This window comes from Hirundo rustica, chromosome 5 (assembly GCF_015227805.2).
Source record: "Hirundo rustica isolate bHirRus1 chromosome 5, bHirRus1.pri.v3, whole genome shotgun sequence".
In the NCBI taxonomy this organism is placed as follows: Eukaryota; Metazoa; Chordata; class Aves; order Passeriformes; family Hirundinidae; genus Hirundo; species Hirundo rustica.
In genome coordinates this window covers 62,181,423-62,208,708 of record NC_053454.1, presented here as the reverse complement: position 1 = coordinate 62,208,708, position 27,286 = coordinate 62,181,423, and the positions used below count along the sequence as shown (strand labels likewise).

General features: G+C 44.9%; 3 protein-coding genes across 8 annotated transcripts in view; 1 reads left to right on the top strand and 2 right to left on the bottom strand.

Annotated features, from left to right (window-relative positions):
• Positions 1-1,697: 1,697 nt before the first annotated feature.
• GTF2E2 (general transcription factor IIE subunit 2) lies at positions 1,698-22,702 on the bottom strand. 2 transcript variants are annotated; one of them, XM_040065436.2, is made up of 8 exons: positions 22,648-22,702; positions 21,856-22,022; positions 12,215-12,306; positions 11,711-11,818; positions 10,961-11,143; positions 10,414-10,507; positions 3,218-3,333; positions 1,698-2,545 (listed from the first exon to the last, which is right to left on the bottom strand). In XM_040065436.2, the coding sequence occupies exons 2-8, from the start codon at positions 22,016-22,018 to the stop codon at positions 2,426-2,428; spliced, it is 876 nt and encodes a 291-aa protein (XP_039921370.1). In that variant the 5' UTR covers positions 22,019-22,022; positions 22,648-22,702; the 3' UTR covers positions 1,698-2,425. The 2 variants fall into 2 exon arrangements, with proteins under 2 accessions (XP_039921370.1, XP_039921371.1); XM_040065437.2 differs by lacking the exon at positions 22,648-22,702 and adding an exon at positions 22,346-22,539.
• Positions 13,872-19,885, top strand: SMIM18 (small integral membrane protein 18). Of its 3 annotated transcripts, XR_005701061.1 has the most exons (3): positions 13,872-14,015; positions 17,214-17,989; positions 19,018-19,885. XR_005701061.1 is itself a non-coding variant. In XM_040065439.1 (2 exons), the coding sequence occupies exon 2, from the start codon at positions 17,259-17,261 to the stop codon at positions 17,553-17,555; it is 297 nt and encodes a 98-aa protein (XP_039921373.1). In that variant the 5' UTR covers positions 13,872-14,015; positions 17,214-17,258; the 3' UTR covers positions 17,556-19,885. The 3 variants fall into 3 exon arrangements, 2 of the variants coding, with proteins under 2 accessions (XP_039921373.1, XP_039921374.1); XM_040065439.1 differs by having other exon boundaries at positions 17,214-19,885; XM_040065440.1 differs by having other exon boundaries at positions 13,872-14,019; positions 17,214-19,885.
• Positions 22,703-22,799: 97 nt separating the features above from the next.
• Positions 22,800-27,286, bottom strand: part of WRN (WRN RecQ like helicase) — a 28,989-nt gene continuing 24,502 nt past the window's right edge. For 2 of the 3 annotated variants that reach the window (XM_040064299.2, XM_040064300.2), the window contains exons 32-36: positions 26,299-26,461; positions 25,613-25,827; positions 24,435-24,506; positions 23,834-23,971; positions 22,800-23,128 (exon numbers count right to left, since the gene is read on the bottom strand). In XM_040064299.2, coding sequence (XP_039920233.1) covers positions 23,006-23,128; positions 23,834-23,971; positions 24,435-24,506; positions 25,613-25,827; positions 26,299-26,461 — 711 coding nt within the window. In that variant the 3' untranslated portion in view covers positions 22,800-23,005. The remainder of the gene's footprint in view (positions 23,129-23,833; positions 23,972-24,434; positions 24,507-25,612; positions 25,828-26,298; positions 26,462-27,286) is intronic. The other variant, XM_058420647.1, reaches the window with a different exon arrangement.

The window sequence follows — 27,286 nt, the reverse complement described above, 5'->3', positions numbered from 1 at the left end:
GAAGAAAGACATTCCTGTGAGGGTGCTGTGGCCCTAGCACAGATTACCCGGAACTATGGTTGCCCCAACCCTGGAAGTGTCCAAGGCTGGGTTGGAGTGGGTTTGGAGCAACCTTGTCTAGTGGAAGGTGTCCCTGCCCATGGCAGGGGGTTGGAATGGGCTTTAAGGTTCCTTCCAACCCAAATTAGTTTGGGATTCTACAATTCTGTGCTTATTGTCTGAACTTGTTTTCTTCACCACTGCTTGTCTGTGGTCCATGACACCACTAACAGGCCAACATGTGCTCCCCTTCAGCTGTTTTTTAGATTTTACCCTAAGAAGCTGCAAAAGTTACTTATGCCCTTTCTGCTATTATTGCAGAGAAGACATCCACCAGCGAGGCAAAGCATCTAATTCACTCTTTCCAACTGGACACCACCTGGACCCTTTTGCTCCTTTGAACACTGGAGCCTGACAAGGCCAGGGCAACACACAGAGCTCACAGCCACTTCTTCCCTTTCCTGCCTTCGTGTTTCTTGACCTAACATATTTTTCATCTTTCAAATTAACTGGAGGCGTTTTCTTTAGACTCAGACTCTATTATCCTAATCACTTGAGCAGAGAAACAAAGCAGGTAGCCTACCTTACAGCCAGCTTCGGTTCATAGAGAAAGGGCAGTGTGATGTAAGATAACTGGGAAGTTACTCCATGAGACTCCCCAAAGGCAGGAAAGGCAACTCAGAACTCTGCTGTTGTCCAAGCACCACCACCAAAAAAATCACTGCTCAAAGATACAGCAGATGGAAGGGAACGATTTTTCTTTGAGTGAAGATGACAGAAGAGAGGTGAACAGTTTTGCAAGTGTGATATAGGTACTTAAAGCAGAACTGTAATGGAAAATTAAAGAGCGTCAAGAGGAATTGTTTGTGCTGACCTGGAAGATACAGGAAAGAAAAAGAGTTTCAAAACCATCTGAAGCAGCATGCTTTTATATATATATTATATATATATAAAGCATGAAATATAAATATATATATAAAATAATAGAAGAAACCTCCTAACGGCATTTGGCAGGTCCTTAAACAGGGCTGACATGTGCAACGGTGGAAACGGTCTGTTTCTCCGAAGATCAGCCTTTAAAACCAGGAGGATAAATGCTGCACTTACAGAAGCATATTTCCCCAAGCTGACAGAACTTGTTCAGTGCAACAGCAACAAAGCCTCATTCTTCATCTGCTCACGTGTCCACATCCGACGGCCTCTGCTTCGACCCCGGCTGCATCAAGCAAGACAACAGCCCATGCTCAGGCAGCAGCAATCTGCCATCGGTGGGGAGCTGCAGGCACCTCTTTTATCTTTGATCCTAACCCTGGAAGCGCGGAGAAACAGCTCCTCTCCTGCAGCGCCATGAAAACAGGATCAGCACTGACCGACTCTGGTTCAGAACATCAAAATAAGTTATCGAGAGGACATGATTTGGCCACATTCCATGTAAGGCTGTGCTGCACAGAACATCAGGCATCTAACAGGGAGCTTGCATTTAAGGTGGTTCCTCCCCTCTCCCCTGCTACCATTAAAAAGACGACAGCGTTAGCCTAAAACAGTAAGTCACTGAGAGGATAAAAATATAGCAAAGATTCCTTCACCTCCAGGAAAAGGAAAATGCAACAAGCACAAAAGTTGCCGATTCTCTCATTCTTTAAGGAAGCAACACTGGAAACCTGCATTGTAAATTTATTACTTAAAAGAAAAAAAGCACTTCAGTATTACACTGTCGTTTTATTTCCCTCGTGCGCACAGAGCAGAAGGTGCAACACACTTGTACCCACAACAGCGAGGAGACATCGCCAAGGGCAATTCCTAATTAACATTAGGAAGCTCTGGCTGCATCCCATCCCACAGCCTGCTGGGATTTCGGGAGAGGGGGTTTTCTGAGTTTGAGTCTCAGATATCAGTAAAGCTCAGTCCCATGGCAAGGAAAGCATACAAACCGTGGGTGTATTTGACTGTGAAAGAAACTTTGCCTGCAGTGATTTTAGGAAAAGGTTTTCCTGAAATAGGTAAAACAAATGCTGTATTCAATCCCACTAGAAAGCCCCTTTTAAGTAATTCCAGGTAAATACCCATTAAGCAATGTAAAAGCAGAGTTAAGCACTGAGCAGGAATTCCTGCATTACATGCTGAGCACCATTTATCACCCTATGCCAAGAGGCAACTAGTGAGAACCTCTTACTCAAAGACACATTTCCCATTAACTAATTAAATTAACCTCTAAATTTAGTAGCTCATACTTGCTCTTAAACTGACCTGTTTCACCTCGGCAGTTCCTGGGGTGGGGGAAACACATCACATTATTATATACAGTCAGTCCTCCTGTGAGCAGACACCGAGCCCCAGCAGCAGAAAGCCCGTCTAGAAACGCGCGTTCGCTCCAGAATTCAACCGCTCACTGCTTGCCAGGAACCACATCAGAGTAATCTTTTAATACTCCAACCAAGTGGTCATTGTGAGTCTTAAACCGACGTTTCTTCTGAGAAGCAGGTTTCTTCCTCCTCTGAATGGGAGCCTGCAAGAAGAAACAAACAGGAGTCAGAAGATTTGTGACACCTGACCTGATGTGTGACACCGTGCTGGTCACCAGAGCTGTGAAAGATGAGCTCTGTCAGAACCAGGGGTGGGCAGGGAAGGGATGTGCCGTCTCCTGGAGAAGCAACAGCATCCATTTCCAATCCAGGCAGGGAGATGCCCCTGGGGATAGAGCAGAGCCACGGTATCCCAGGCACGGTAGCAAAGCTGGCATTTCTAAGTGCAGGATCCAAACCATCCCATGCAGCTACAGAAACAGGTACATGCCGCATAGTTCTATCCACAATCCCATCAGGATTTCCAAGCTGTTTAGCAGAAAAGTTAAACATCCCCTTGCTCCACTCTGCCACTTTCTTCCCAAAATACTGCTACTCTTATTGTACAGCTTCAAGTAGAATCTTCCACTGTGGAGCTCATGGGGATTCCTGGCATTTGCCCTCTTTTGATGCTGCTCGGATTAATTGGCTCTAACGAGTCATAAAAATCTCTAACTGCTGGCTGCAGCACTTGGTTTTTCCAGTTTCTAACACTGGTCACACTTCCCCAAACTCCACAAAGGTGTGCACAGGCTCACCAACATGCTTTGGAATTAACACTGCAGGATCAGGAAGGGGGGGATTTCCTAGGAAGATCTATAATTTGTATCTCTTACTATTTTCTTTGGTCCAGTTTCTTGCATGGAAGAAATACCCTGTCGTTTCAGATACTCTTCTATCTTCTCCTCATCCATAGAATCCACGGGAATGCTCCTCCACAGCTTCTGGAATTCTGAAACGACAAACCCGGTTTTATATATCCCAGTGAGCAAACCCCGGGCAAAGACCCCACAGGAAGGGGAGAGACTTGATTCCAAACACTGAAACATTCTGGCACGTCAGTCTGTCACCGCCAGCAGGCACTCACTCAGCACAGCCTTTACCCGCTCCAAACGCTGATGCACTGCCAAAAACACCCCAAACCCAAAAAGATGAAATTCCAACCAACAAAACAACAAAACACCCTCAAGCTAAACTGCACTCGAGCATCAGGAGCACCCGGAGGCAACCTGTGATTTTCATGCTTACTTGCTATGGGAGTCTCTTTTTGCCTGTAATCTCTAGAGCTGTGTAGGCTGTGAATGAGTTTCATAGATCCTGATGAAGGGAAATCACTAACCATGAATGGCAGCCTAATTTACACATCTTCAGCTGCCACTGACTTGGGAGACTTGTCATCCCATCCTCTAATTTCAAGACATTCACTCAGTGGCTCTGAGCTCGTTTATCACTGCAATGTGATCCATACAGCGCTCTACAGATAACAAAGTACTAAAATTCCTCTGGTGCTAAAAAGAAGAGAGACACCTTAAAAACCACGGCAGCAGGAAAACAGACAGAGACAGTAAGTCTTAATTAGAGCAGCTGCCATGTGCCTGCGCACTTTCTGCCTCACGTAAAGTTTCACAGAGCCTCTGGAATGCCTTCTCCAGGCAGCGGCTGGTACGATCCTACCTCCCTTCATTCCCCAGGCAGGGAGTTAAGATACATCCTGTCAGCAGGTCTGGCTAACAAACTATAAATAAAACATGAGGCACACATAGCAAGGAAAGACTAAAATTTTCCCTTTATTTCCAGATAAATTTAGTATATAGTTGTCAAAACAACCACAACCTCTAGATGCTTACGGATCTGTCCTGCTGCAGCAGGGGATGAGATGCTCCAGTGCCCGTTCACCACACATACCCTGGTTCTGGGCACACTGCAACCAACACTGCAAATGGAAGTGTACAAAACCAACCCGATTCCTGCCCTTGGAGCAATTCCCTACCTAATGTACCTTGTTATTATATGCAAATACATGCTTGGAGTCTCAGGCGTTTCTCATTTCTCTTCCTCCTGTTGCCGGCAGTAAGAGAACATCCTAGCTTTCCGGGAAACAAAATAAAGGAATTTCACCAGTGAAGAACGACAGCGTTCATTTTTGGTAACGCGGTGGTTTTGAAGAGAACCAAAACCTGTCAAAACACTACTTTTGGTTACAGGGAGATAGTTCCCAGCCTGTTTCTCACAGAGGCTATCCAGCACCCTGGGATCAGTGTGCTCATCCCTTAACACAAGGACTGACACTGTAGCCAAGACATTCTCCATCTGCCCATCCATTCTGAGGGAGATTCCAGGCTTTCAACATAGCTGGTGGTGCCTGCTATCACAGATCATCCCTCACCTCATCCTGCTGCAGCAAGTGGAGAAGGTTTGTCCTCTTATTTATTATATCCTGCTGCAAACAAATGTGTCTCCTCATTAGAGTTCAGGATATAGGGACAAATACGCCCTGGTGCAAAAAAAAGGAAAGCTGAGGATAGGTGCTTAAGGTTAAACCGGTCTACATTCTTCTGGGGAACAGAAGTGAAAAATTAAACACTAGAAAATAAATGGTCAGCTCTTCAGGGATCAGCATGCACAGAAGTGCGGATCACAGTTAATATCTAACTATATTGCTCTGCACTTCTTGTAGCGCCATGGTTATAACATTGCTCCAGCTTCACATCCACCTTTTAAACTTGGCCAAGAAATACAAATGGAACAGGCACCAAGGTTCAAAACTGCAGAGCTAAAATGGACTTTACATACAGATAATTTAATCCACTAATTGGCCCCACCAGAGTCACTGTATCATATTCTGCAACTCCATTTAAAAACACCTCCATAAATCAGGCTGCTTTCAGCACTACTGCTTTGATTGCAGTAATTGCAAAAGAACCTTCTTCCCATGCTGGAGCTCCATGTAGGACTTTAAAATACTGCATTACCCAGGAAAGAGGGAGTCACAACAACATGGAAACACTCCATATTGAAGGACTGGTTTGGAACTGAAAGTACAGGATAAAGGTGGAGAAGCACAGGGAGCTGCAGCCGTTCAGTGCCTACGAGCTGTCTGCACTCAGCGTGTCATCTAAAAGGAAAGGGAGATCCATCCATCATCTCATCACAAAACTGACTCGGTGTAATATCAGACACAGGGCTAAATGCAAGGTCTGAAGGAAGAGAGCAGCTGGATGGCTGGCACTGAACCATGTACACATTACCTGTCAGGTTTTTAAGTCTCCAAGGACTATGCCCCTATCAGCCAGGGAAAGTTTAGACCTTGGGAATACACTCTCTGAATTACTGTGACATACTCTCTGAAATATGAGAACCTGTGGGAAAAGCTGACAATAACTATAGCTCTCAAGAAACAACCCTCTGCATTTGTAGCTGTGGTATACTTCTGCACCCCAGAAAACACATCCTTGACCTGACATAGGGGAAGATTTTTCCCAGTTTATTTGAGAAGAATTGGAAATGCTGTCACCCTGGCCTGTTTGCCATGTGTCTGAAGAGCAGACAGCAGTGGCACAAGGCAGCTCCCAGGGAAGGCTTCAATATGCTGGATCCATTTTTCACAAGGTCTTTCTTTTCTCTGTGGACAGGGCACAAGGAACTCAGTGCTGGCGTGAGGAGGGGAAGGGGATGGTTGGAGCAGGAAGCTCCCCACATGCTGGCCTGCTCCAGCCAGCCATGGAAAACAGGTTGGGATGTATGCACTCTTGTGGTGCCTGTAGCCATTATAATTACAGAGCACATTCAATTTTCCTTCTCCGTGTCCTGTTCACTGCTGGGTGATCTTGACACCATCACAGCACAGAAAAGGTGAGAGACTTTTCTCTCAGAGCCACTAAATTATTTTATACATCAGCCAGAATAAAAGTAAAATGGCTACAGGGGGATAAAAAACATCAAGGCTTCACCTGACCGCAGCGCTCAGGCAAGCTGACAATCTCTGCAGAGCTTAGGCTGCTTTGACAAGACAAAGCCCAGAAAAAATCCCCAGGGGAGAAATTTCCTAAGAGTTTCTGGTCAAAGCCATGCATGTGCTTTGAACCCTCACAGTGATTTGCATTTTCCACAGAGCTTTCAAGTCCTGATTCCGATGCAGATCTTCCTAAGAAGGGGCAGAAAGCTGTGATCCCAATAGTGAAGCAAGTGCCATGAACAAATCCCATACACAATATCTTGCAAACTGATCACTAAAACATTTTAACTCAGAAACGGGACAGAATCAACACACAGGCTGCTTCCTTGCTCCTCCAGAGGGCTAAAATCTGGTCTTTCGAGTACTGAGAGGAGAAAATGAGACCAGGAGCTGGCTGAAAAGCCAGTTTAGATGTTTGCTGGCATCTCCAGCAACATGAAGTCTGCGTGCACAGACTCAAAACAATGAGCTCTGACCAGCAGGAACCAACACAGAGCTAAGCAGAAGGCAGCATAAGGAAGATTTTGCAGACATCTTCTCTCTCTGAAGTACCCAAGGGGTAAGGATTGCACAGTTACCTTGATTTTACAGCATCACAAGGTGCCTCATAGATGAAAACAATTTGCACTGACATACCCTGAGTGATTATACTCTAACACACTTCCTTTCTATAAATGCTTACATTTGGGGAATGAAGTCATGGGTAAATGACTGCCTGGTGACTTTGGATAGGCTTATCCAGCACTTCTGACTGCCTCACCTGCTCTTGCAGAAAGGTTGAGATGGTTGTGGAGATAAACTGATACATCACACAGGTAATAAAATCTGCCAGAGATTAAAAACAGCTTAAAAATCTTCAGTGAGCCAAACCAAAAGCTGAGCAAAGGACAAAAAACAGACAATAACAGTGTGGAAGGGAAGAAACAACAGTCCTAACAGTCCCAGGGAACACAGCACTGGATTTATACCAGAAGGAAAAGGTGCTTGATGCTAAATCTGTGCTGTCCCTGGACCACTACAGCCATAAATCACCACTGATTCCAAGCAGTTTTTACAGTGTTAAATTTAAGAAGCTTTGGCTATTCTCTAAAGCCCTTCAAAGGCTTAGGAAGAAATTTAAAATAATTAAGTATGAGAATTTTTTAGCAAGAAAATACTTCCTATAGTGCATTTGGCCGGGAAAGATACCATCTCTAGCAGTTAGGCAATCAAACTGGCCTTTCAGCATTCAGCACAGGGGCGAAAGCCTTGTTCACATGCAAAGTGCTTCGCCCCAGCACAAAAAGGCAGCATTTGACTTGGCTGAAGCACCTGAAATCTGGCCCTGCTTTTATAAACACTTTCAGCTCCACACCACTGACAGTAGATTAATTAGCCAGGAAGTCCAGAAGGAACACATGCAATCTGAACCTTCCTCGGCTAATCACATAAAAGGAAGAACAAAAGCCATTCCTTACTGCTAAAACCTTCTCCAGTACCCTTGAGATCACGATATATAGGCACCGCTCCGTTGCTGCGATACATTGGGATTTATTTTCACAGGGGGAGGGAAAAAAGCTTATTCAGCCATCAAGGGCAGAGGCAGGCACTGGCAGAAAGCAGGTCCTCCCAACTACTCCAGGCAGTGAGCTCCAAGTTGCCCTGGCAGCTCCTCTTTCTCTGCTGATGGAGCTCAGGCAGCAGCGGGAGAGGACACCCGACTTTTCAAGGCTATCAACCTCAGCCAACACGTGTTCTGAACTGGGATGTCATACAGCAGCACTGTGCACCGAGGAGCACAGAGACCTTATTTCTGAGGATAAACATTAAACTAGAAACATATTTTGAACTGTCATCGGCTGCTAGATCAAAGAGCCTGCCAACACTTCAAGGCTTATTTTGCAGTCTTTTAAAAACTTCATTTTAACGTTGCCGGAGATAATGAGCTGCAGTAGCATTGCTGAGGCAGAGACGTGTTATAACTCATCCTGTGCACAGCCAATTCTGCCAGTGACTCCATAAGAGACACCCTTCTGCTGCTCTGGAAAGAATCCTAAAGCAAAGCTGCTTGGGAAGGATGGGTTTCCTTCGTCACAGGATGACATGGTTGGAAAAAGGACCTGCTCCAGCTGCAGTCAGTGAGTGAACCTACTCAGGGCTGTTTCCAGCACTGTGGCAATACGCAGGTGGATCACAATAGTCACAAGAGAAAATATTCTTGCCCCCTCTCAGAACAAAGCATCAAAAGGAAAACCAAAACCAGCAGGAACAGAGCAACAACAAAACCTCACTTCTGGCTCCGATGGGAAGCTGCTGCCACCTGCGGATAAAAGGAAGCAGAGCCACCTTGAACTACAAACACTGCACACTGGATCCCTTCAGGACACACACTGCAGGCTTAAATGCCTTCCTTCAGCAGGAGGCCAGGCGTTTTGAAGAGGTTTTTTAACCTCTTCCTCCCTCTGATAGCAGTAGCTTGCACTGCTTGCTCCTAAGCAATCACGGTGTGCTACAACAAATCTTGTGTAAGAAGAGCCCAGGATTTATCCTGGCTGCCGGATGCCTCTGCATCTTAACAAAATGGGCTCTGTTATGGAATTTCAAAGTTAATCCTGGAGCTATTATAAGCTAATAGCAACAGGGTACAGACTTCTCTCTGATAACTCTTTTAGTATGGTTGGGTTCCTGCTATCTGGAAAAAATTGCACAAGAACAAACTTTCATTTAGCAACACGACTATGATACAACCAGTGGCTAAAACTTAAAAGCTCTGTCTCAAAAGTTACTGCAAGACCACTGATTTCTAAATGTTTTGGCCATGTTCAGACAGCCAGAAACTGTGAGCTGATGGACTAAAGAGGCACTACCTCAACAGAATGACAGGGTAAACTCCTGAACATTTGGAAATCAGAAATTTCCCAGTGAATCCATTCTGCATTTTGCATATAGTTTTGCTGCCGCTACCAAGAAATTACAGAAATTATTGCTTAAAAAGAAATTCACTTCCACCTTTTCAAATATTTTTCATATTTTTAAATGCTGTAGGTGTCAGCTCTACTTAGTCACCTTTGTGAAACAAAGCTATTATTGCTGAGATTACAAGTGTGTACTCTCAGTAGGTAACAAACAGTTAATGATACACATCTTCAGTCGCTAAATTCCATCGAAAATAAAGATTCCCTTGAAGGTAGGCAAAGAAAGAAAGGTCTTTATGCATCCTCCTGTGGTCCTGTAAATAGAGCAGTTCAAATTTGTATCAAAAGTCTTTTTTTTACCATACACAATGTGATGCTGTGTGATGCAATGGCTTTATGTGTCATGTTACAAGAACAATACATTAACAAAAGAAAGTGCTCAGTGTCACTGAGTCACTCAAAATAAGATCTTCTGACACAGACTGCTGTCCCCTTTCTGCGTTTACAGACACCTGATGTTGGCGTTAATGTCATGACTGGAAGACACCCCGATTTCCGTACTTAGTTTCTGTGCATAAAATGGCACCGAGGATTTTACCATTATTTGTGACACAGCAAACACGCTGAACTTATGAAGCCCCAGCAGAACTGCCCCAGATCTGTGCTCTCCTCCCAGCTGTAACCAACCCCTTCTCAAGAATTCTGCTCACATCTCATCCCTCTGTGCTTCCTCCTTCTGTTCCATCTATGGCTTCTTGCTACATTCACCAATAAAAGGCACATGGTTAATAAACTGGAAATAAACCTAACAAAAATCTTGTACCCACCAGTCATTCCTTTGGGTTTTTTTGGCTTCCCCTTAAGCGGCAAAATGTTAGATGCCATTTTATTGACAGGGAGGTGGTTTTTAGTCTGTTCTGTATCGCTACTCTTGAAGACAGCTCTTGGATTCCCGGTGTCACGTTCCCGGGTACCCATCGTAAGGCAGAGGATATTACCACTGGACTCACTCGCTGGTCTCGCTAGCCTCATGTTAATATAAACATTCCCCTCACATCTGCACACACCTAATATTTCATTATCACCTTACAAGACTGCTCTACTTGACGACTGCTTATACACAGAGGAGCTTAAGATGAATTCAGATCAACTGTCATGGAGACCTACGTTAAACAACACCTACCTTCGTCCACAGCAAAGTGACAGCTCTTGTCATTGTAGAAAAGAATTTTCTTCTTATCAGGGCGATTAACAAAGATGATCTGGTCCCCTAAAGCCTCAAAAACAAACATAAAAGAACAACTCAAAATCACTTCGTTTCCAAGCTGAAGGTCTCCAACTCCGACAGAGCCAGACCTCGTGCTACAAAAAGCTGCAACAAACTGGAGAAGCTGCAAAGCAGCTGGCCATGAAACACATGAGTACACTAATAAATGAAAAAGGAGATTCAGAGGACTGAGGTCAAGGTGGGAAAGCAGAACTAAATGCCTACAATTGCAATGTGGGAGATCACGAGCCTTTTGTGAGAAAGAGCTCTGAGAGCTGTGCTGAGACATCAGGGTAAATCTGAACGTGAAAGATGAAATACAGAAAAGGCCACAAAATCAGATCTGCTGAAATAGCTTCTGAGTTATCAGGTGAACAGAAACAACTCATGAGAAAACTCTGGCTTAGTGTCCCTCTTCCCTCTGAGAAGTGAACCAGCTGAACTGCAGACATGTGTTCCTCACCTTTATGGCTTTCTGTGCATTGGGCAGCCCTTCCTCGATGTCTTCCAGAAGGATTCCTCCCAGCCCTCGCTGGTCATGCTTGTCCAAGAGCCTGAGCAGAGCCTTTTTGTCTTTCAAGTTGTACTTAGGTTTGAAAGCATACTTCCCATCCACAACTTCTATTTTCGGATTGTTGACTAGAGCCTGTAACAGGGACAGAAAATTCTAACCTTGAAACAGTGCAGACGCTTACTACTTCTTTTTCCGCTGTGCTTTTGAGCACATGAACCACGTATTACAGCTGCCAGCCTGGAGGTTTGAGTTTAAACGGATTTCAAATCCTTGGATCCTAGATCCACCAGCCTAGGCATAATTCACCACAACACAGAGCACCTCTAACAGAGAAGGGACCCAATTTAGGTGCTGCAAAGTATTTGTTTATCTTTTCTCATCTGGCAAAAGCTCAGCAATAATTTTATATACACTTCTTGGGAGGAGCTCTTCCATTCCACTTTGATATTCTGGTTCATTATGGAAGAAACCTGAAGCTACCTTCTGAAAGACTTCAACAAAGTCAAGCTTCCCTCACAACCAACACTGCCAGAGCAAAGGTGTCAGTTCCCCAGAATATAAGTGCTGGCAGTAAGGAATGTTACAGTCTGACTTAGTAGTTTCTTGAAGGAGGGATTACATATTTAATGATTTAAAAATGTGTGTAATTCAGGCTTATCAGAATTCTTCCATGAAAATCTGAACAGATATGTTCTTTACCTCACTCATTAACCATTGTTTCTGTTTGAGTCCAATATCTAAATGCTGTGTTTCATCCAGTATCTCTTCCAGGGTTAATGGATGCGTATCACCACGCTGGTGCCGGGTCTGGAAAAGCAAACAGGGTCTATTACAGTTCTGTACTCACTTTATCCAGCAACTCAGTCACCAAAAAGTAACTAAGATGGGCACCAAATTGCACTTCATTTTGATCAATAGCCCATGAATCCCAAAACCTGACAGCATCTTGAAATTCCTGCAAATAAACCCCGTAATCCTGGTTGTAAAGTGACCTGGGATAATTAGGATTTCAGTTATGGAACAATATGCTGACAATTTCATTTACTGACAACACTTTGAATTTACCAAGCAGTTTCTTGAAATTCTCACTCTTGCAGTAAAAGAATTTCAGAGGTTGAAACATTCAGCATTTCCCAGCTACCATACGACAAGAAATAATTAAAGTATTTTAAAGCAGTATTATTTTACACCAAAACACCATACCTTCATATAATTCACTATTTTAGCAAGGACTCCAAACTTGTAGCCAGAGCCTCCTGAAAGGGCTTTCAAGTTAAATGATCCATTGCTGTGATCTACAGGGAAAGAAAACAAACAACTAGAGAATGCTTCGATACCTTCCGGTTGGCTCTGAGCTCCATCAGTTCTCACTCTACTTCCAGCAGCTTTTGAAATGACAGCTATGGACAGAAACCGGAGTGCAGCCACCCTCAGGTGAGTCCTTGCACACACCTTGAACCAGACTCAGAGGACACAGCTCTGGAACATTTCTCAGCCCAACACCACAAATAAAAAGTAAAGAAAGCAGCAACTGCAGAGTTACCATCACAAGAGAACATGTTTAATTTGGTGGCTTAACATCCCATAATCATTCACACCACATTAATCCACGCTGAAATAATGCACTGCATTTGCTCCAACATCTTCCTGCTGCTGAGATGGGGGCAGAAAGCTTCCCTTCTTCCCAAAATGCACTCAATGGTTACACAGCAGGTAAAGGAAGGATGTGCTTTTTTTTCCCATTATTGTTTAAAGTAGCTCTAGTGAAGAATTTATTAAACAGACCCATACAAATGCAAACCAATTCAACCTGTGCGTTGCACAACTGGAACAACAACTCAGAACCCCCACTGGTTGTCAGCTCTGGTTGTCTTTATCATGAGGTTTGCTATCATTTTGTTTCAAAAATTCTTGCAAGGTTTTTAATGACCATTTCATTAACGTCAGCTCTTAGCACAGCACATTAAACACAAATATCCACAAACCACTATCACAAGCCACAGGCTCATTACAAGCACAACATTGCTCAACCTAATGGCAACGGTTTTTTGGAATTTCAGCTACTCCAGAAAAAGAACATCATCTCTTTGGCACTGTGGGGATTGTTTAATCCTCTGGTGATTTCTAAGCACATCGGACAGCACAACAGCTATCTCAGAGATAGGGAGCTCCTATTATTTCTGTGGAAAAATCAGCGAAGCGAGAGGAAAGAACAGAATCGTGAAGCTGTAACATGACATCGTCTTAGAGGCTTTACGCAGATCAACAATTCTAAAATTAACATAGAAGAATCAGTGTAACTCCAGCTACAGAAGAATATTTTATTCTGGTTACTAAATTAAGATGGTGAAAGGAGGAAAACCAAAAGCCAGCTCCCCTGGAGATGTGGCCCATAGGGATTTTCCCCTACAGGGTTCACATTTAAGATTAATTTTAATGTCTATGACATTTTATAAATAAATAGAAAAATCACAGATGTAATGAGAGGTCTGAAGTGACCAAAATAAATTCAGAAGTACAACAAACAGTTAAAGACAACTTATCGTGTTTTTGTTCTGTTGATTGAATCAGGAAGATTATCTTGTTTAATCTGCCAGGCTGCAGCCTGCTACAGTTCATGACAAGAGTATCTAATCATACGGTGAGGCTGGAAATCTGCAGATATTAACACTTCAAACGTCATGGTTTGATGGCTGATTCCAGCACAAAGCAGAGCGGGGTCGTGGCCAACACGGCGCTCCCGGTGCGTTCCTCTCCTAACGAGCTCATCCCATCCCAAAAAACAAGAAAAGGAGGGGTTTGCTTCTTATTGCAGACAGTAAGAGTCATATTTATGAATGATTTACTCCTGGGGTTGAGGGCTCGATGCAAATGAGCACAAAGGAAGTTGTCAGCAGCATCGTGCTCTGGCCAATGGAAGGAAAGCTCCATCTTAGCTGTGCCATAGGCTGCACTAAAAAAAGGGACCAGAACGGCGCTCTCTCAGCATCCTTTCACACAAGAGGTAGGTGTGTATCATTTTATAACATTCTCTGAGGTTTATCTTGATTACTGAAAGAAAATATGCCTGTAAGCTGAGAAGCTGTAAAAGCTTCTTGGAATCAGAATGATTTTTCTCTAGGCTGAGCTGGGTTTATCCCGCTGAACGCGGAGGAGCTTGTCTTGCACGATCAGACAAGCACTTTCACCATCTGTGCACTAATGGAAAATTGATGACCACTCCATCTTACAGCAAAGCTAACACAACAAGCCAAGATTCAGTAAACAAAATGGATTTCATCCTTACAGGGGAGGTGGCTGATTTCCTGCAGCCTTACATTCCTTGTGATTGATTCTCTGTGTTTTCACAGAAATGACAGCGAAAGGGTTTTCCTTAAAACAAAGACAGCTCCAGCTGAAATGTGAGAAATGTTATCTCCCGGGGGTATTCCGTAAATCAGGCTGCTTAAAAGAGATCTGTGCGTGTGGAAGAGAAACCTGTTCTAGAAATGCGGTATACAGTGGGTAGGGAGAAAACCCCGCTGCCTGCTGTTATCTTTGGAAATACCGGAGCAGCCATCGGTACGACGCAAACAGCTTGGTTAGAATGCACCTGAGATTTGTAAATGCTTTTACCCTGAGATGTCTGCTCAGTGCTTTCTTAAACGGGACTTCCTCCGTGCTGCATTAAAAGGATTTTCTGCCAGTCATTTCCCTCTACTCCATCAGTATGATTTCAAATAAAGCTGCTCCTCTGCAGTGCCCAAAGATGCTAATGCTTTTAAATTAAAACCTAGTGCAGATATTAGAGAAACCAGTTCATTAAATATTTAACTTCACTGCATTTTGGATACATAAAATTGCTGCCTTGATTGCAAATCAGACTGGCTGATGATACAAATCTGAACTGTGCTGTTACAAAATAAGTAAACTGCAGGAAATCAGCCCATTTTTGACAGCTTTCAAGGACACTTAACCTCATTAGTGCTGTTTTAATTCTGAACAGTTGGCAAGAGCTACTTCAGCCTTGTATTTTAATAATTACAGCAAAGAGTAGCTGATCTTTATCTGCCTCACCTCATTCAAATCTAAGGCGATCATCCTCCTCCTCCTCCTCAAGGAGCATTAAATTCTACCTCCTGGCATAGAGACAAACATCTCTCCACTGTGCAAATCGCTGCCCTATTGGTGGCTGTGGAGTGGGAAGGGGCTGGCTCTGGAGTGGGAAGGGAATGGCTGCCCTGATGGAGCCTGTGGAGTGAGAAGGGAACGGCCGCTGCACTGCGCCGTGTGCCGGCACGGCTCCTGCCTGGCCATGCCGTGCCCGAGGTGCTCCTTTCCTCCTGGGAACGGAGCTACTGCCTTGGCAGAGAGCTGTGCCGGCAAAGGGTGCCGGATATGCAACATAGACATGACAGGTTCCTCGAGTGGCCCCAGATTTTGACCACTTTGAGCAATATAAATGAAAAAATTCCCCTAAAATTACTAAATTTTGCACCACAGAAACAGTCCGTTTGTGTGCCTGGTGTTTACAGAGCGAGCAAACTTACACGTAACAGACTCCAACAAAACCCTCAGCCTTGGAAGTGTGTTTACAAAGTTCAAAACAGAACTCCTTTCTTTCTCAAAGGTATCCTCTTTCCATTTAAAATACACAATTAAATCCTGCTTATTTTAATTACTCCTCGAAGGGGACTCCAAATCCTTTTATTCAGCTCCCTCCTCTCTCTTTCTCTCATGGATTATTTTAAAGCAAGTCTTCAAGCCAACCCTTCAAAAACCCTAATGACTTTTTGCCCCATAACAGGTTGGCTGAGTTTCCTTCCCAGACCGTGACCGAATCAAGCCATTCTCTTGAAGCCAGGACCTGACTCAAGCCAGGAGTATTTTTAGCTTGGATTTGCCCTGCAAACTTTTGTTTAAGGGAAAAAAACTCCCCACCAACAGTTTAATTAATCCCATCCATCTCAGTCATATTTTGTATATTCAATTACTAATTTGTGTACTCAGTTACAGATTTAACAGAGGAAACAGTAAGTTACTGCAACTGCTCCAGTAAATGTCTGTATGGAACACTAATGCCAGGGACCTTCCCAACAACAAAGCTCTTTCGTTTCAATTTAAATCCATTGAAGACAGAAGGATAAAGAACAAAATGTATAATGTTTGAACAATAAAAATAACAGATCACAAGCTGGTTTGGCAGCATGTTCCTGGTTTTCACTATAACCTTTTCTTTAATGATTTCACAGACATAAGGACAGGTGCTCAGACTGCTTTAGTAGACACCACCACCATCATGTTCCACCTGAAAACTCCTTGCTATTTCCTCAAGGAAATATGGAGATTTGACTTGATCTCTCCTCCCACACAGTTTTAAGTTTCCTGAGAGATCCAAAGGTTATTATGACGTCCTACTGCCACAGCGGATAACCAGAAGTTACTGTAGCTCCTTGGACAAGTTTTATTACATTAGACTGTAGGGCAAAGGCAGATTTGCTGAAGCCAACTTCTTGTTTCATCTCCCTCCACACCACAGAGCAGCCTCTTCCTCTGCTGGGTGCCAACAGACGGCGCTGGGGCCAGGGTTAGGCAGAGTTGAAAGTAAGAAATAAGAACTCCTCAGAAAGGGTTGGGTTCTCCTTGCTTTCCACTCCAATGGATATGGCACCACAAACAAGATTTCCAAACGCTCTCAGTGCCATCTGGGCAGCCAAAATTCTCCAGCACAAACTACTCAGCAGTGGAAGAGCAGGGGTATGAACAGGTCGGGAAATCTGCCCTGCTGAAGTCAAAAGAGTTTTGCAGGTGAACAAGTCTGTGCTAACAGGCAATTCCAAAATAATGCAGACTTTTGCACCACGCAAGTGGCAGCCTCAAGACTGACGATGAATAGGTGGTTGAAACCACTGCACACCTCGAAAACCTAGTTTGTAAGCTTTGTGCATGTAATTGAAATAAAGAAGCAAAGCTTTTTCATTCCTGAATAACTTACACCACATGATGCCTACATGAACCAGACACTGCCAAAAGAAATGCCCCAGTCCTATCACAAACTTATACATCTGGAGTTTGATATTTGGATGAGCAAATATGAGTATGCAATAATCCATGTTTGCAGAAACTTTAAGCACTTAGTCTGAGTTTAAGTAGCTCCAATTTGTGATATCACAGCATGTCCTTGATTGACAGAGTCCTCAACAGCTTTGTTTTTGTGTTTCAGCTCCCAAATCTGTGCCAGTGAGCATACTCAGACAGCTCTTCAAGAATGGCAACGCTCAACAGCACTCACTGGAATGAGACTACTACATCCATTTCCCAGTATCTGGGCTTCCAAGTGCAAAAAATTTACCCTTTCCATGACAACTGGAACACTGCCTGCTTTGTTATCCTGATCATATTCATCTTCACTGTAGTTTCTCTGGTGGTGTTGGCTTTCCTGTACGAACTGCTGGACTGCTGCTGCTGTGTGAAAAACAAAACTGTGAAAGACTTGGAGAACGAGCCCAATCCCGTGCGAGCAATGATGAACAGCTTCAGGAAGCGTGAAACGGAGGTGGTGTAGGAAGCACTGAGCACCCGCACTTGGAGAACTTGGTTTGACACCCCGAATGAAGCCTCTTGTACCTTACAAATGAGCAAATCATGTGCTTTTTTCTTTTGGACTTGAATATCCACGGTTGCAATTTTATCTCTGGACGTGAGCTGGAAAAATTGGCAAAGGCTTTCCAAGTGCTTAGCAGAAAGACAATCTATTGCAGTGTTATGGGAGGGAAAAAGATTTCTGTTTTTAGATGAACTTTTGCTGTTTATATTGAGTGACTAGCATAGAATTTTGTCTACCTGACCAAACAAATGTTGCCTAACGCGCATAAAACCGTGTTGCTTAACTGAAGAAAACACTCATAAAACGTTCAACAGTCTGATCATGTTCAGTGCAAAGACAGCAGTGTTGTACCACCAAGTCAACCACAAAGGGACAGGACAGACAGACAAGGGGTAAGAAACAAGTTGGGAGAGAAGGGTTGAATAGCAAGAGACGCTACAGGCAGGAGAGGACTGGGTGAATTCTAGCCTTTGGCAGCACTTTTTATTATGGGTTTCTTGCTTTTAGAAGAGAGGGTGGCGGGAGGAAAACTAAGCCAATAAGAAATGGATCCCTAAAATGGTCTTTTCTAGTCCTGCTAAGGGTGGTTTGACCCTTTCCTCCCCCACTTCTCCAGTTCCAGGGAACTGTTATCCCCTTACTGGCCCACAATTCCTGGGTGTTGAGACTTGAGCAACCCATTACCTTCAGAATATCCTACCCTTTACAAAAATCCTGCTGGAAAGGAACAGGGGTAATTCTCTGCCCCAAGGCTGCTGCTTCAGTGGCAACCACAATACTATACGGAGTTGGACATGCCGTATCTATCATCCCTATCCCAAACTTTCAAAGCCAAACTGGAACTGATGGAGTTCTTGCCAAGAAACAGGGAGATGGGCACAGACCTCCCACACTGAAGAGGGGGATGCCACCCAGCCCATGTGCAGCTTTCAGGTGCCAACATGAGGCCACACCAGGATCAGCCCAGTGCTAGACAGGGCACTCCACTTTCCACAAGAAAATCTCACTTGACTTCATCTGCCTGCTGACACATCCCAGAGTTCACACTCATCCCTTCCTCACCACAGAACTCTCACACCTCTGGCTCACCAGTCCTCTGTAGCTGCGTTGTGTCCCTGAGTTTTAAAACCAGTCAAGTTTTGCAGTTACAAATGACAACTGTAGTAACAGTGACCAACAGCGTGGCCATCAGTAACTGCTGACAAGTCCTTCACACTCCTGAACCTACACAGAAATGTCCCAGCGCAAAGCTACAAGTGGGACACGTTACTTAACTGCATTAACCCCAGAAAACATTCCTGTCATGAAGGAAACAGAACTCACCTAAACGGCCACAGCCATAAGTGATGTCACAGTCCATCCATGTCCAAAAAGCCTTTGTGATATGGCCAGTACCTATAACGATCTCTGTTTTTTATAGATATCAAATCCCTCTCTCAGGTTGAACATGTCTAAGCTCCAGAAGATCTGGACACAGTGGAAGACTTGCTAATTGACACATGCTGCTCCTAGTTGGTGAGATGGAGTCCCAAGACACCCAGGGCACCATGAACTAGCACAGCTAGTCCAGTGATTCACCTGGAGAAGCAAACTCCCTTCTGCAGTCACAAATCCTCACAACCGTTCATCTCAGACACACTTCTTACAGTGAAGTTTGGCCAGGACCAGCGCCCACTGCAGAGAATGCTTCAAGCTCAAAATCAAAAGCACAGCTGATGGAAGCCAATGCCCCAAGTAGAAGGTAATTCAGGACTCACACCAAGACGTATGATGAAGATAATGTCAGTGGTGATAAGGATGACACGTTACCTTCTGCTGTACATGACAACATCAGACTGGAAAGTCCGGCTCAAGAGGCCAGAGCAGCCATTGGGATGCACTGAATTAATTAATGTCTCTTTCCTAAAAGCAAATGCTGTGGGCACTTGCAGCAATCCCACAAAATGCCCATCTTGGCTGCACACAAGAGGGTGGCGTGTGCAACATGCCAGCCTCTGCTGCTTTGGCAACGCCTTCCCGAGAAGCACACAGAAGGACAAATCTTGGGACTTATCCCAGCTTTTTATTTCACTAGTCTACAAAGGGGAATGGGTGTGGGCACAAGGAATAGAAGACAAAGGTGTTCCCTTGCACAGTACCAGAGGAGACTCAGGATGATTCTTTCCCACAAAACAGCCCCTGAAGATTTTGGCTCTTGACTACTCTTGGCGGAGACCCCCGAGACAAAGGTCTTAAGACAAAGACCACAGCCACAATTTACTACTGATTAATAAAATGAAACAAACAGATTTGATCCATTTCATTTATTTCCCAGTTCCTATTCTGAACTGAGTGAACCAGTTGTGAATTTTTTCAAATAACTTGATGAAATAATGATTTGAAATAATGACAGTGATGTCTGCATAGCAATCGCTGTAGGAGCAGTGGGAAGCTTAGAGCCAGACTTCACCGACAGGCCAGATTTAGCTGTGCAGGCATTTGAAGATTAGCGCGGTCTCCATGCCTCTCCTCCCCCAAAAAGTGACAAGGGCAGGTTCTCTGAGTCACAGAATCACAGAGTGAGGGAGGACCTAGGGGTGCTACACACCCAGGGACTATCAGAGCCAACACACAAACACTGACTCCATTTATCACCTCTGGCCGCTGCACAACAGAACTAGGACTGACCGCCCTAGTTTTTGTTTCCTTGGGGCGGTGGGACAGGGATTCCTCAACATCAGGTTTTTATTCCAACTCCCCAGACCCGTCACTGACACCCACATATCCTGACAGGCACCTGCCAATCTGGCAAGTTAAATAAAAAGCGGGTTTTGAGGCAATGGATTTTGACTCTGCAGCATAAAAATGCTGTAGAAACCCTGGAACCTTTCTGGTACTGCCTGCAACACAGCCAGCAGCATAAAAGATCAAGTTTATTTCCTCAGAGCCACGCTGGGTCCCCGTTTGTGTAAGTGAATTGTCATCCACAAAAGCACTTAAAGAAACCCTCAGCCCACCAAAACAACATGAAACCTTCTTTATCTGCTCAAATCCTCCAGATCAGACTCACATTTGTACCCTTTGCCCTCCTCCTGACTCCCCATCCCTTCTTCCCAGCAAAGCCCACTCACCCCAGTGACGCAACTTAGGATATCCCACGTAGAATTTTGTTTTATTTGGAGAGTGTGAAAAAGGGATGGATGGAAACCCGGCCTCCCTTGATTTATTTTAGAATGTTTGGCTGATACTTTATTTGGTGCCTGAGAAGCTGCAGACACATACCGAAATTCCTGCTTCTTCCCCTGGGACAGAAGATGCTTCACTCCTCCCAAATTCCCTGACGCTTTTCTCTGTTGTTTTTAGCTCTATTGTTTCTTCTAGAGTTTAGACGAGAGACACGGGTAGTATTATTCAAAATATGAGCATGGACTGAGTTTGCACAACAGGGTATTTTGTGGTTTGGTAACTCCTGGCATTTGATCTGACCTTTAAAGTGCACTTGAGAACTGCCACTGCTTTCGGAGCAAATCCTCTCCCTGGTGCTGCACTTTCCACACACTCCCACTGTTTCTGGAGCTGCTTTATTAACTGTTTATCTGATACTGAAAGATGCACCATCAATGCCACCATCCCAGGGAAATGCCACAACTCCCCAGTAAAACAGGCAGAAACCTCTGGAATGCCTGGTGCTCATGAGCAAAGCTCAGCTCCCAGGTAAAACAAGGACAACTGCTAACTACAACATGCAAGCCAGACAAAGGTGCACCTTGCAAAATCCATCTCATGTATCAATACCCTTCCACTTAGAGTTACCTAAATGTTTTAGGTGCTCCCTCACCAGAAATAATCACAGAATCGTGGAATGGTTTGGGCCGGACAGTTCCAACCCCCTTCAACTAGGGCAGATTGCTCCAGGCCCTATCCAACATGCCAAACACAGAGAAAATGAACAACACCACTGCTACTGCCTGCCCAGCAAGCACCAAAATCCACAAACCAAAGCACAGTTTCACATGAATTATCTTGGCAATAGCAATTCCTCCAACAGAGCAACAGCAAACAAGCCATGGGATGGGGCTTAACACATATGCACAGTAGGGAATGGGTATTTCACATTGTGCAAGTGGCTTTCTTAACAAAAGCAGTAATTTAAGAGAAAGAATCACAACAGCCACCAGCAAATCTCACAGACACAGCATTATTCACATTAACAAACCATAGCTTAAAGATAAACAGCGGGAAATGCCAAGCAGCTGCTGGACAGGAGACTTTCACCCACCTGTGTTCTGTTTTGAGCTGGAGGAGCCCCCTTGTTCTACCTTGGCCTTCTTCTTCTTGGAAGCAGAGGAGTCCGAGGAGAGTGCTGGGCGTTTCTCTACGGCCGGCGTGGAGAGGGCTCGCTTTTTGAACAGCTCGCGCTCCCTCAGCAAGCTGGGGTCCATGATTCTGCCACGGGGAAAAGGCGAGAGAGTGGTGTCGGCGTCACTAAGTTAGTTAGAAGCAGAAATGTCTGTTCCTAAACATTTATCACGGAATATACTGAGTTCAATGAGACCCACAGGGTCCCACCACTGAGTCCAACTTTTAGCCCTACACAGGACACGCCAAGAATCCCACTCCGGGCCTGGAACTGTTGTCCAAACGCTCCGTGATCTGTGTCAGGATTGGTGCTGTGACCACATCCCTGGGGAGCAATTTATTTCTTGTTTGCTCCTCCTTTTCCCGAATACGGACTTATAAGTAACAGAGTAAAGGTGTCAGTGCACTACCGGAACCTTAAGGAGTGTGAACGGGAATGCCGAACCAGCCTTCACGGTCATAGCAGGGTAGGAAAGCCGGGTGCCAGGTTAACGAGGGACCTCACGGCCACCGGCAGGACGGAACAAAGTGGCAGGGCGGCGGGCGGGCGACCGGAAACCACGGGCCGGAGGATGCCGGCGCCTCGCCGCCCCTATACCCGCGCACAGAGCGGGGAAGCCGCTCCCACGTCGCCCTCTCCGCTCCTGTCCCGGTCCCAATCCTGGTCCCTGCCCACGTCCCCTCACGGCGGCCCCCGCGCGCGCCCGCTCACCCGCGCGCCGCCGCCGCCTAGCGAGCCATGCCGCTCCCGGCAGCCCCCGCGCGCCCCGCCCCGGAAACGGCCCGCCCGTCGCCATGGGAACGCGGCCCGGGCCGCCCGCCCTCAACCACCGCCACACACACACGTACACTCACACCCCCCGGTTATGTATTTAACTCCTTTTATTAACAACCCATTTCACACAGTGAAAAAGTCCTAAACCTGCTGCTTGAGGAAGAGAAGAGGCAGCAGCAGGAATAATGCAGAGTAGAGCAGAGGCAATTAAAGCCCATGTGAAGCAACAGTCTGAAGATAATGCTGGTGGTGGTGGGAAAGAAGATTAAAAACCCAATGATTTTGATTTCCACATTCAACTGAAAATCCCTTTTCTGGTTTCTGTTTTGCACTTCTTGGTCTGGGTTGCAGGTTCAGCTCTGGCTGCCGAGGTTCCAAACCATTCTGGCACCCTCCTCTTAGCAGGGGGATGCGAGTTCTGCAAGGAAACAAACACACAAACATGGAAGGAAACACACATCGACAGCCTGGCCCACTCACAAAGCTCGACTCCTCAAATTCACCCTCAGCTGGAGCCATGAACCATCCAAATTGTTCATGGAGGTCTTATGCCTCACTTAAATCCAACACCTTATTCAAGCACCTAAGGGATTAAGACTTAAAACTCTTGAGAATCAAAGCTGACAAAGACTTGCATTCACAGCGATATCCAGCTTCAAACTAAAAGAAGAGATTCAACAAGGGGTACTGGTCAGACATAAGTTCCCTTTTAAATAAAAAACTCTTAATGTCTGATTATACAGCTTATATTCCTGTAGACACCAGTGCAAAAATCCTTAATGTTATCGGCACAGCCTCATAGAACCCTGTACTTAAAAGGAAAAAAAAGGAACCAAATGTCCTCTTAAAATGTTGGAAGCATCTGCCATGAGATAGTTGACAAAAAGTACTGGGGGACAAGTTTCCCCCAGTAGCAGTCTACTACTGTCCAAGTGGGATATCTGGACACAGCAATGACAGTAAAAGCAAGATCATCATTGCCTCAGGGATGTCGATGAGACAAATGGGATGGCAAGCCAGGCCAAGGTTTTAGACACAGTCTGTTACACAGACAGAAGCTGAGAATTTGGTTGTTGAAGATCCCCACCCCAGTCACCAGGTCTGGGCTGTGGTGCAGTCTCACCTTTGGCTGGGAGTCGGCAAAGAGCTCCTCCTCCTCGGGATCGAGGGCAGGCTGGTTGGAGGAGGCCGGGGTGATGGGCTTCGAGGGGCCTGCTGCCCTGCTGCTCCCTGCCTGGCTGGCATCCACGCTCCCTGCGGCCTTCCCATGGGACAGAAAGGAAGCACAGCGTTACTCAGGTCACACTCCCTCATCAACAAAGTTCCAACACCTCTGCTTAAAGAGGGGACTGCCTATTTCTTATTCATTTCACTACAATAAAATTTGTGCAAGTGAAGTTTGTGCATTTGAAACACACAGCAACTGGAAATTGTGCCTTTTTTTTAAGTGGAGAAAAACACTTCCTTAATCCCTATGGCTCTGAAAACTTGAAATATTTACTTCTGACTCAAAAGTGTTGTATTTTCAAATTGTTTTTACAGCTGAAGTGTCAGTTAAAAACAGCATAGAGATATTAACTCATGTTTTTTATATCATCCTGCTGGTCGTAGGTCGCAGCAGTCACGCTGACATTTTTGCATCAGCTACACATCCCTGTGTTACCAAAATCCTCACTAATGGCAAGTTTACCACATGCTTTATTAGAGTAAGAACATGTGTTTACCGAAGCCAAAGGCACCATGTGCAGATGGGTTTTCTCTGCTCCTTCCTTGGACGCTGGATTGATCCCATTACCCTGTAAAAGCAGCAGCAACGTCAGGCCATTCAAATCCAAGAACACCCATTAAGAGATTTAAAATTGCTTGCTACAGAGAATTATTAGAAACAGGGTATCTTCTGAAGGAGCAATAAATAAAGACTGTTTGGATTAGCATCTGTTCCTTTGGATTCATATTAATTTGATTACTAATAGCACGTCATTCCCACTTTTAGCTCCAGGAAGTAACAGTAGCAGGGAAAAGCGTGATCAGAGCTCAGGCAATTGGATGGTCAGAAGGTCAACTGTGGGAAAAAGAAGCCTCTGACACAGATACTGTAGAAACAAACCAGCACTCAGGGAAGCAAGAAAATCAATTTGGCAAAATGCCAACGCTTGAAAAATTGTTTGAGAAATCAGCCCAAAGCCCCATAAGGATCACACATGAAATCCTAGCACAGGTAGCAGGATTTGGAGTATGGTATTTCTTTTTACCATTCCCAGCAGGTGCCACTCAGTGCAGGGTGTCTTTTGTACAAGGTGCTGAACTGGGACTTGGGGTCGCACAGGCCAGCAGAGGGCTCAGACTATCCTGAATCTTCTCAAACAGCAACAAAGAACTCCTTATTTCCCAAGATTTGTCCTCAAGGAGGCATTTGTTATCAGGCTGTGCCCAGCATTTTCAAGCAATAAAGGAAGACAAAGACTGAGATATTCCTGGCAGCAATTGCCACTAGCTTTTTCTTCCTCTTAACCTTCCTTCATAGTAGGAGAATCTCTTTTCCCACATCAGGTTGGTGGTTAGGTACCAATGCACAGAAACAAAGCAAGGGCACAACCCAGATTTGGTTGCTATGAGGGAACCATGGTTTTCATACTGGGAAGAACTTGTGTGTAACAAATCACAGCTAAGCTGCACAGGTCTGACCTCTTCCTAGGTCAATACTCATCCCAAAAGAATCCTCAGTTTCTGCTCTGAGCATTCCTCAGAGGAGGAGGCAGTTCTACTCAAAACAGAGGGAGAGATGGATTGGGAAAATGAGACATTAAGCACTGCTGGAAACAACAGCAACATTCTGTTAGTCTTTTCTACAAAGCAAACATGATTTTACAGAAGAACAGTTTTATAACCTTATTTTACTAACCTGTGTTTTACTCCACAGGGCACCTTCCCTGCATGCTTGATCTGCTCCTCTTTTTCCCTGCTGCCCTTCAGGCCACACCAACCTTCTTTTGATACCTAAGCCACCCTGAGATTTATTTCTCTCCTCCTTCTCCAATAGTGCAATCATCATCTTGATCAGATACAGCTCAATATTTGCAGGAGTAAGTTTTCTAATTTCTTGAATTTTGGTAGTGTCTTGGAAAAAATATAAATACAATATTAATCGTTGAAGCTTCTTGCCCCGATGCAGTTTTCTTATATTGTAAAATACACTTGTTGCACCTCATTAAAGCACAGGATGGATTAAGGCATAGAAAAGGGAAGAAGATAAAAATGTATGGGTTTGACCTGTAAGATGATGGGATAAACTCCCGGTGTGTTTTCTGAGGATGCCAGTACTCACAGGAATACTTTGTCAGGCAAACTGACAACTTTTTTTCCAAAAACATTTAAGTAAATACAGATTTAAGAGGGACATCTCAATCATTTCCATACAATAGGGTCAAAGGATTTGTAAAGGTCTGCCCCATTGTTACGGATCATGATGGAGTTGTTTTACACCTGAACCCTGAAAGGAAGGCAGTGACCCTGGCACTGCTCCAGCCTCCCAGGACTGATGGGCTCTGCTGGGCACGAGAAGGTTCGGGTCAGGTCAGTGATAATCACCTGAGTTAATGGGAGGGTTGCGGATAACATCCCTAATGACCTGCTGAACTGCAGGCGTCAAACCTGCTCGCTCCAGGCTCACGGCGTAGCCAACCCGCAGGGCCTGGCTCAGGTGAGTGCCAACCACAGCGAGGGGCAGAGATCTGCACTCACTTATGGCCCCCTGGGGAAACAAAGGCACAAGGGATTCACATGGCAGAAGTGTCATTCGCAAAAAACAATCCAGAGACACCGGCACACGGCAGCGCAACAAAGCTCCCCAGAACACTGCGTTATTCCTAGGAGCTATCTCATTTCTTTTCCAGCTCGTCAAGTGTGTTTCTCTCTCAAAACTTAACAGCTTGAGTGCAACACCTCACCCTGAACTTAGCTGAGATGAAGGAGCTGTGGTGCACCTGACCTCTCAGGGGCCAACATAATACAGAACATCCACGCCGAACATGGATAACAGTATCCCCTCATTTTCACATGTTGGATGAATTCTCTTCTTAAAACATTTACCTTGAAGAAAAGCATCTCAGACTTGATTGACCCAAACTTGTTTTTGCCAAGGACAGATTTCCAACTAGAATCCTGTACTCTTCAAAAAAGCACGTTTCAAGTTTCTACTCGTTTCTCTACAAGGAATACACACACTGTGCTATCATCAGGATTAGTGGATTCAGAGCACCAAGTTGCCCATTAATAACTGCACAGCTATTTCTTGTGAATTCATCCTTAGGTACATTTTTAACTTGGGGACCACCTGACTCATACTCTTGAGAGCGGCAAAGCAAAAGCCAAAGCAACTAGAGATGCTTACTGTGGAATTAAAAACTCACTGTATCCCACCTCAGTTTTCCATACCACTATTTCAGAGGCAAGTAAGAGGATCTGCCACTTCCTGAGAAAGGTACTGCCTCAGAGTTTTAAAGCAACCTATCCAGCACTGTGCAGAGGATTTAAGAGAACTTGCACATCTCCCTCTCCTAGACAAAGCAAAGCAAAA

Coding starts and splice junctions, on each gene's coding strand:
- SMIM18 (XM_040065439.1), top strand. CDS start 17,259: ATGGCAACGCTCAACAGCACTCACTGGAATGAGACTACTACATCCATT.
- GTF2E2 (XM_040065436.2), bottom strand. CDS start 22,018: ATGGACCCCAGCTTGCTGAGGGAGCGCGAGCTGTTCAAAAAGCGAGCC. Junction 12,307..21,855: donor CAGCTCAAAACAGAACACAG/GTGGGTGAAAGT, acceptor CTTTCCCTGTAG/ATCACAGCAATGGATCATTT. Junction 10,508..10,960: donor ATGCACAGAAAGCCATAAAG/GTGAGGAACACA, acceptor TTTGTTTTTGAG/GCTTTAGGGGACCAGATCAT.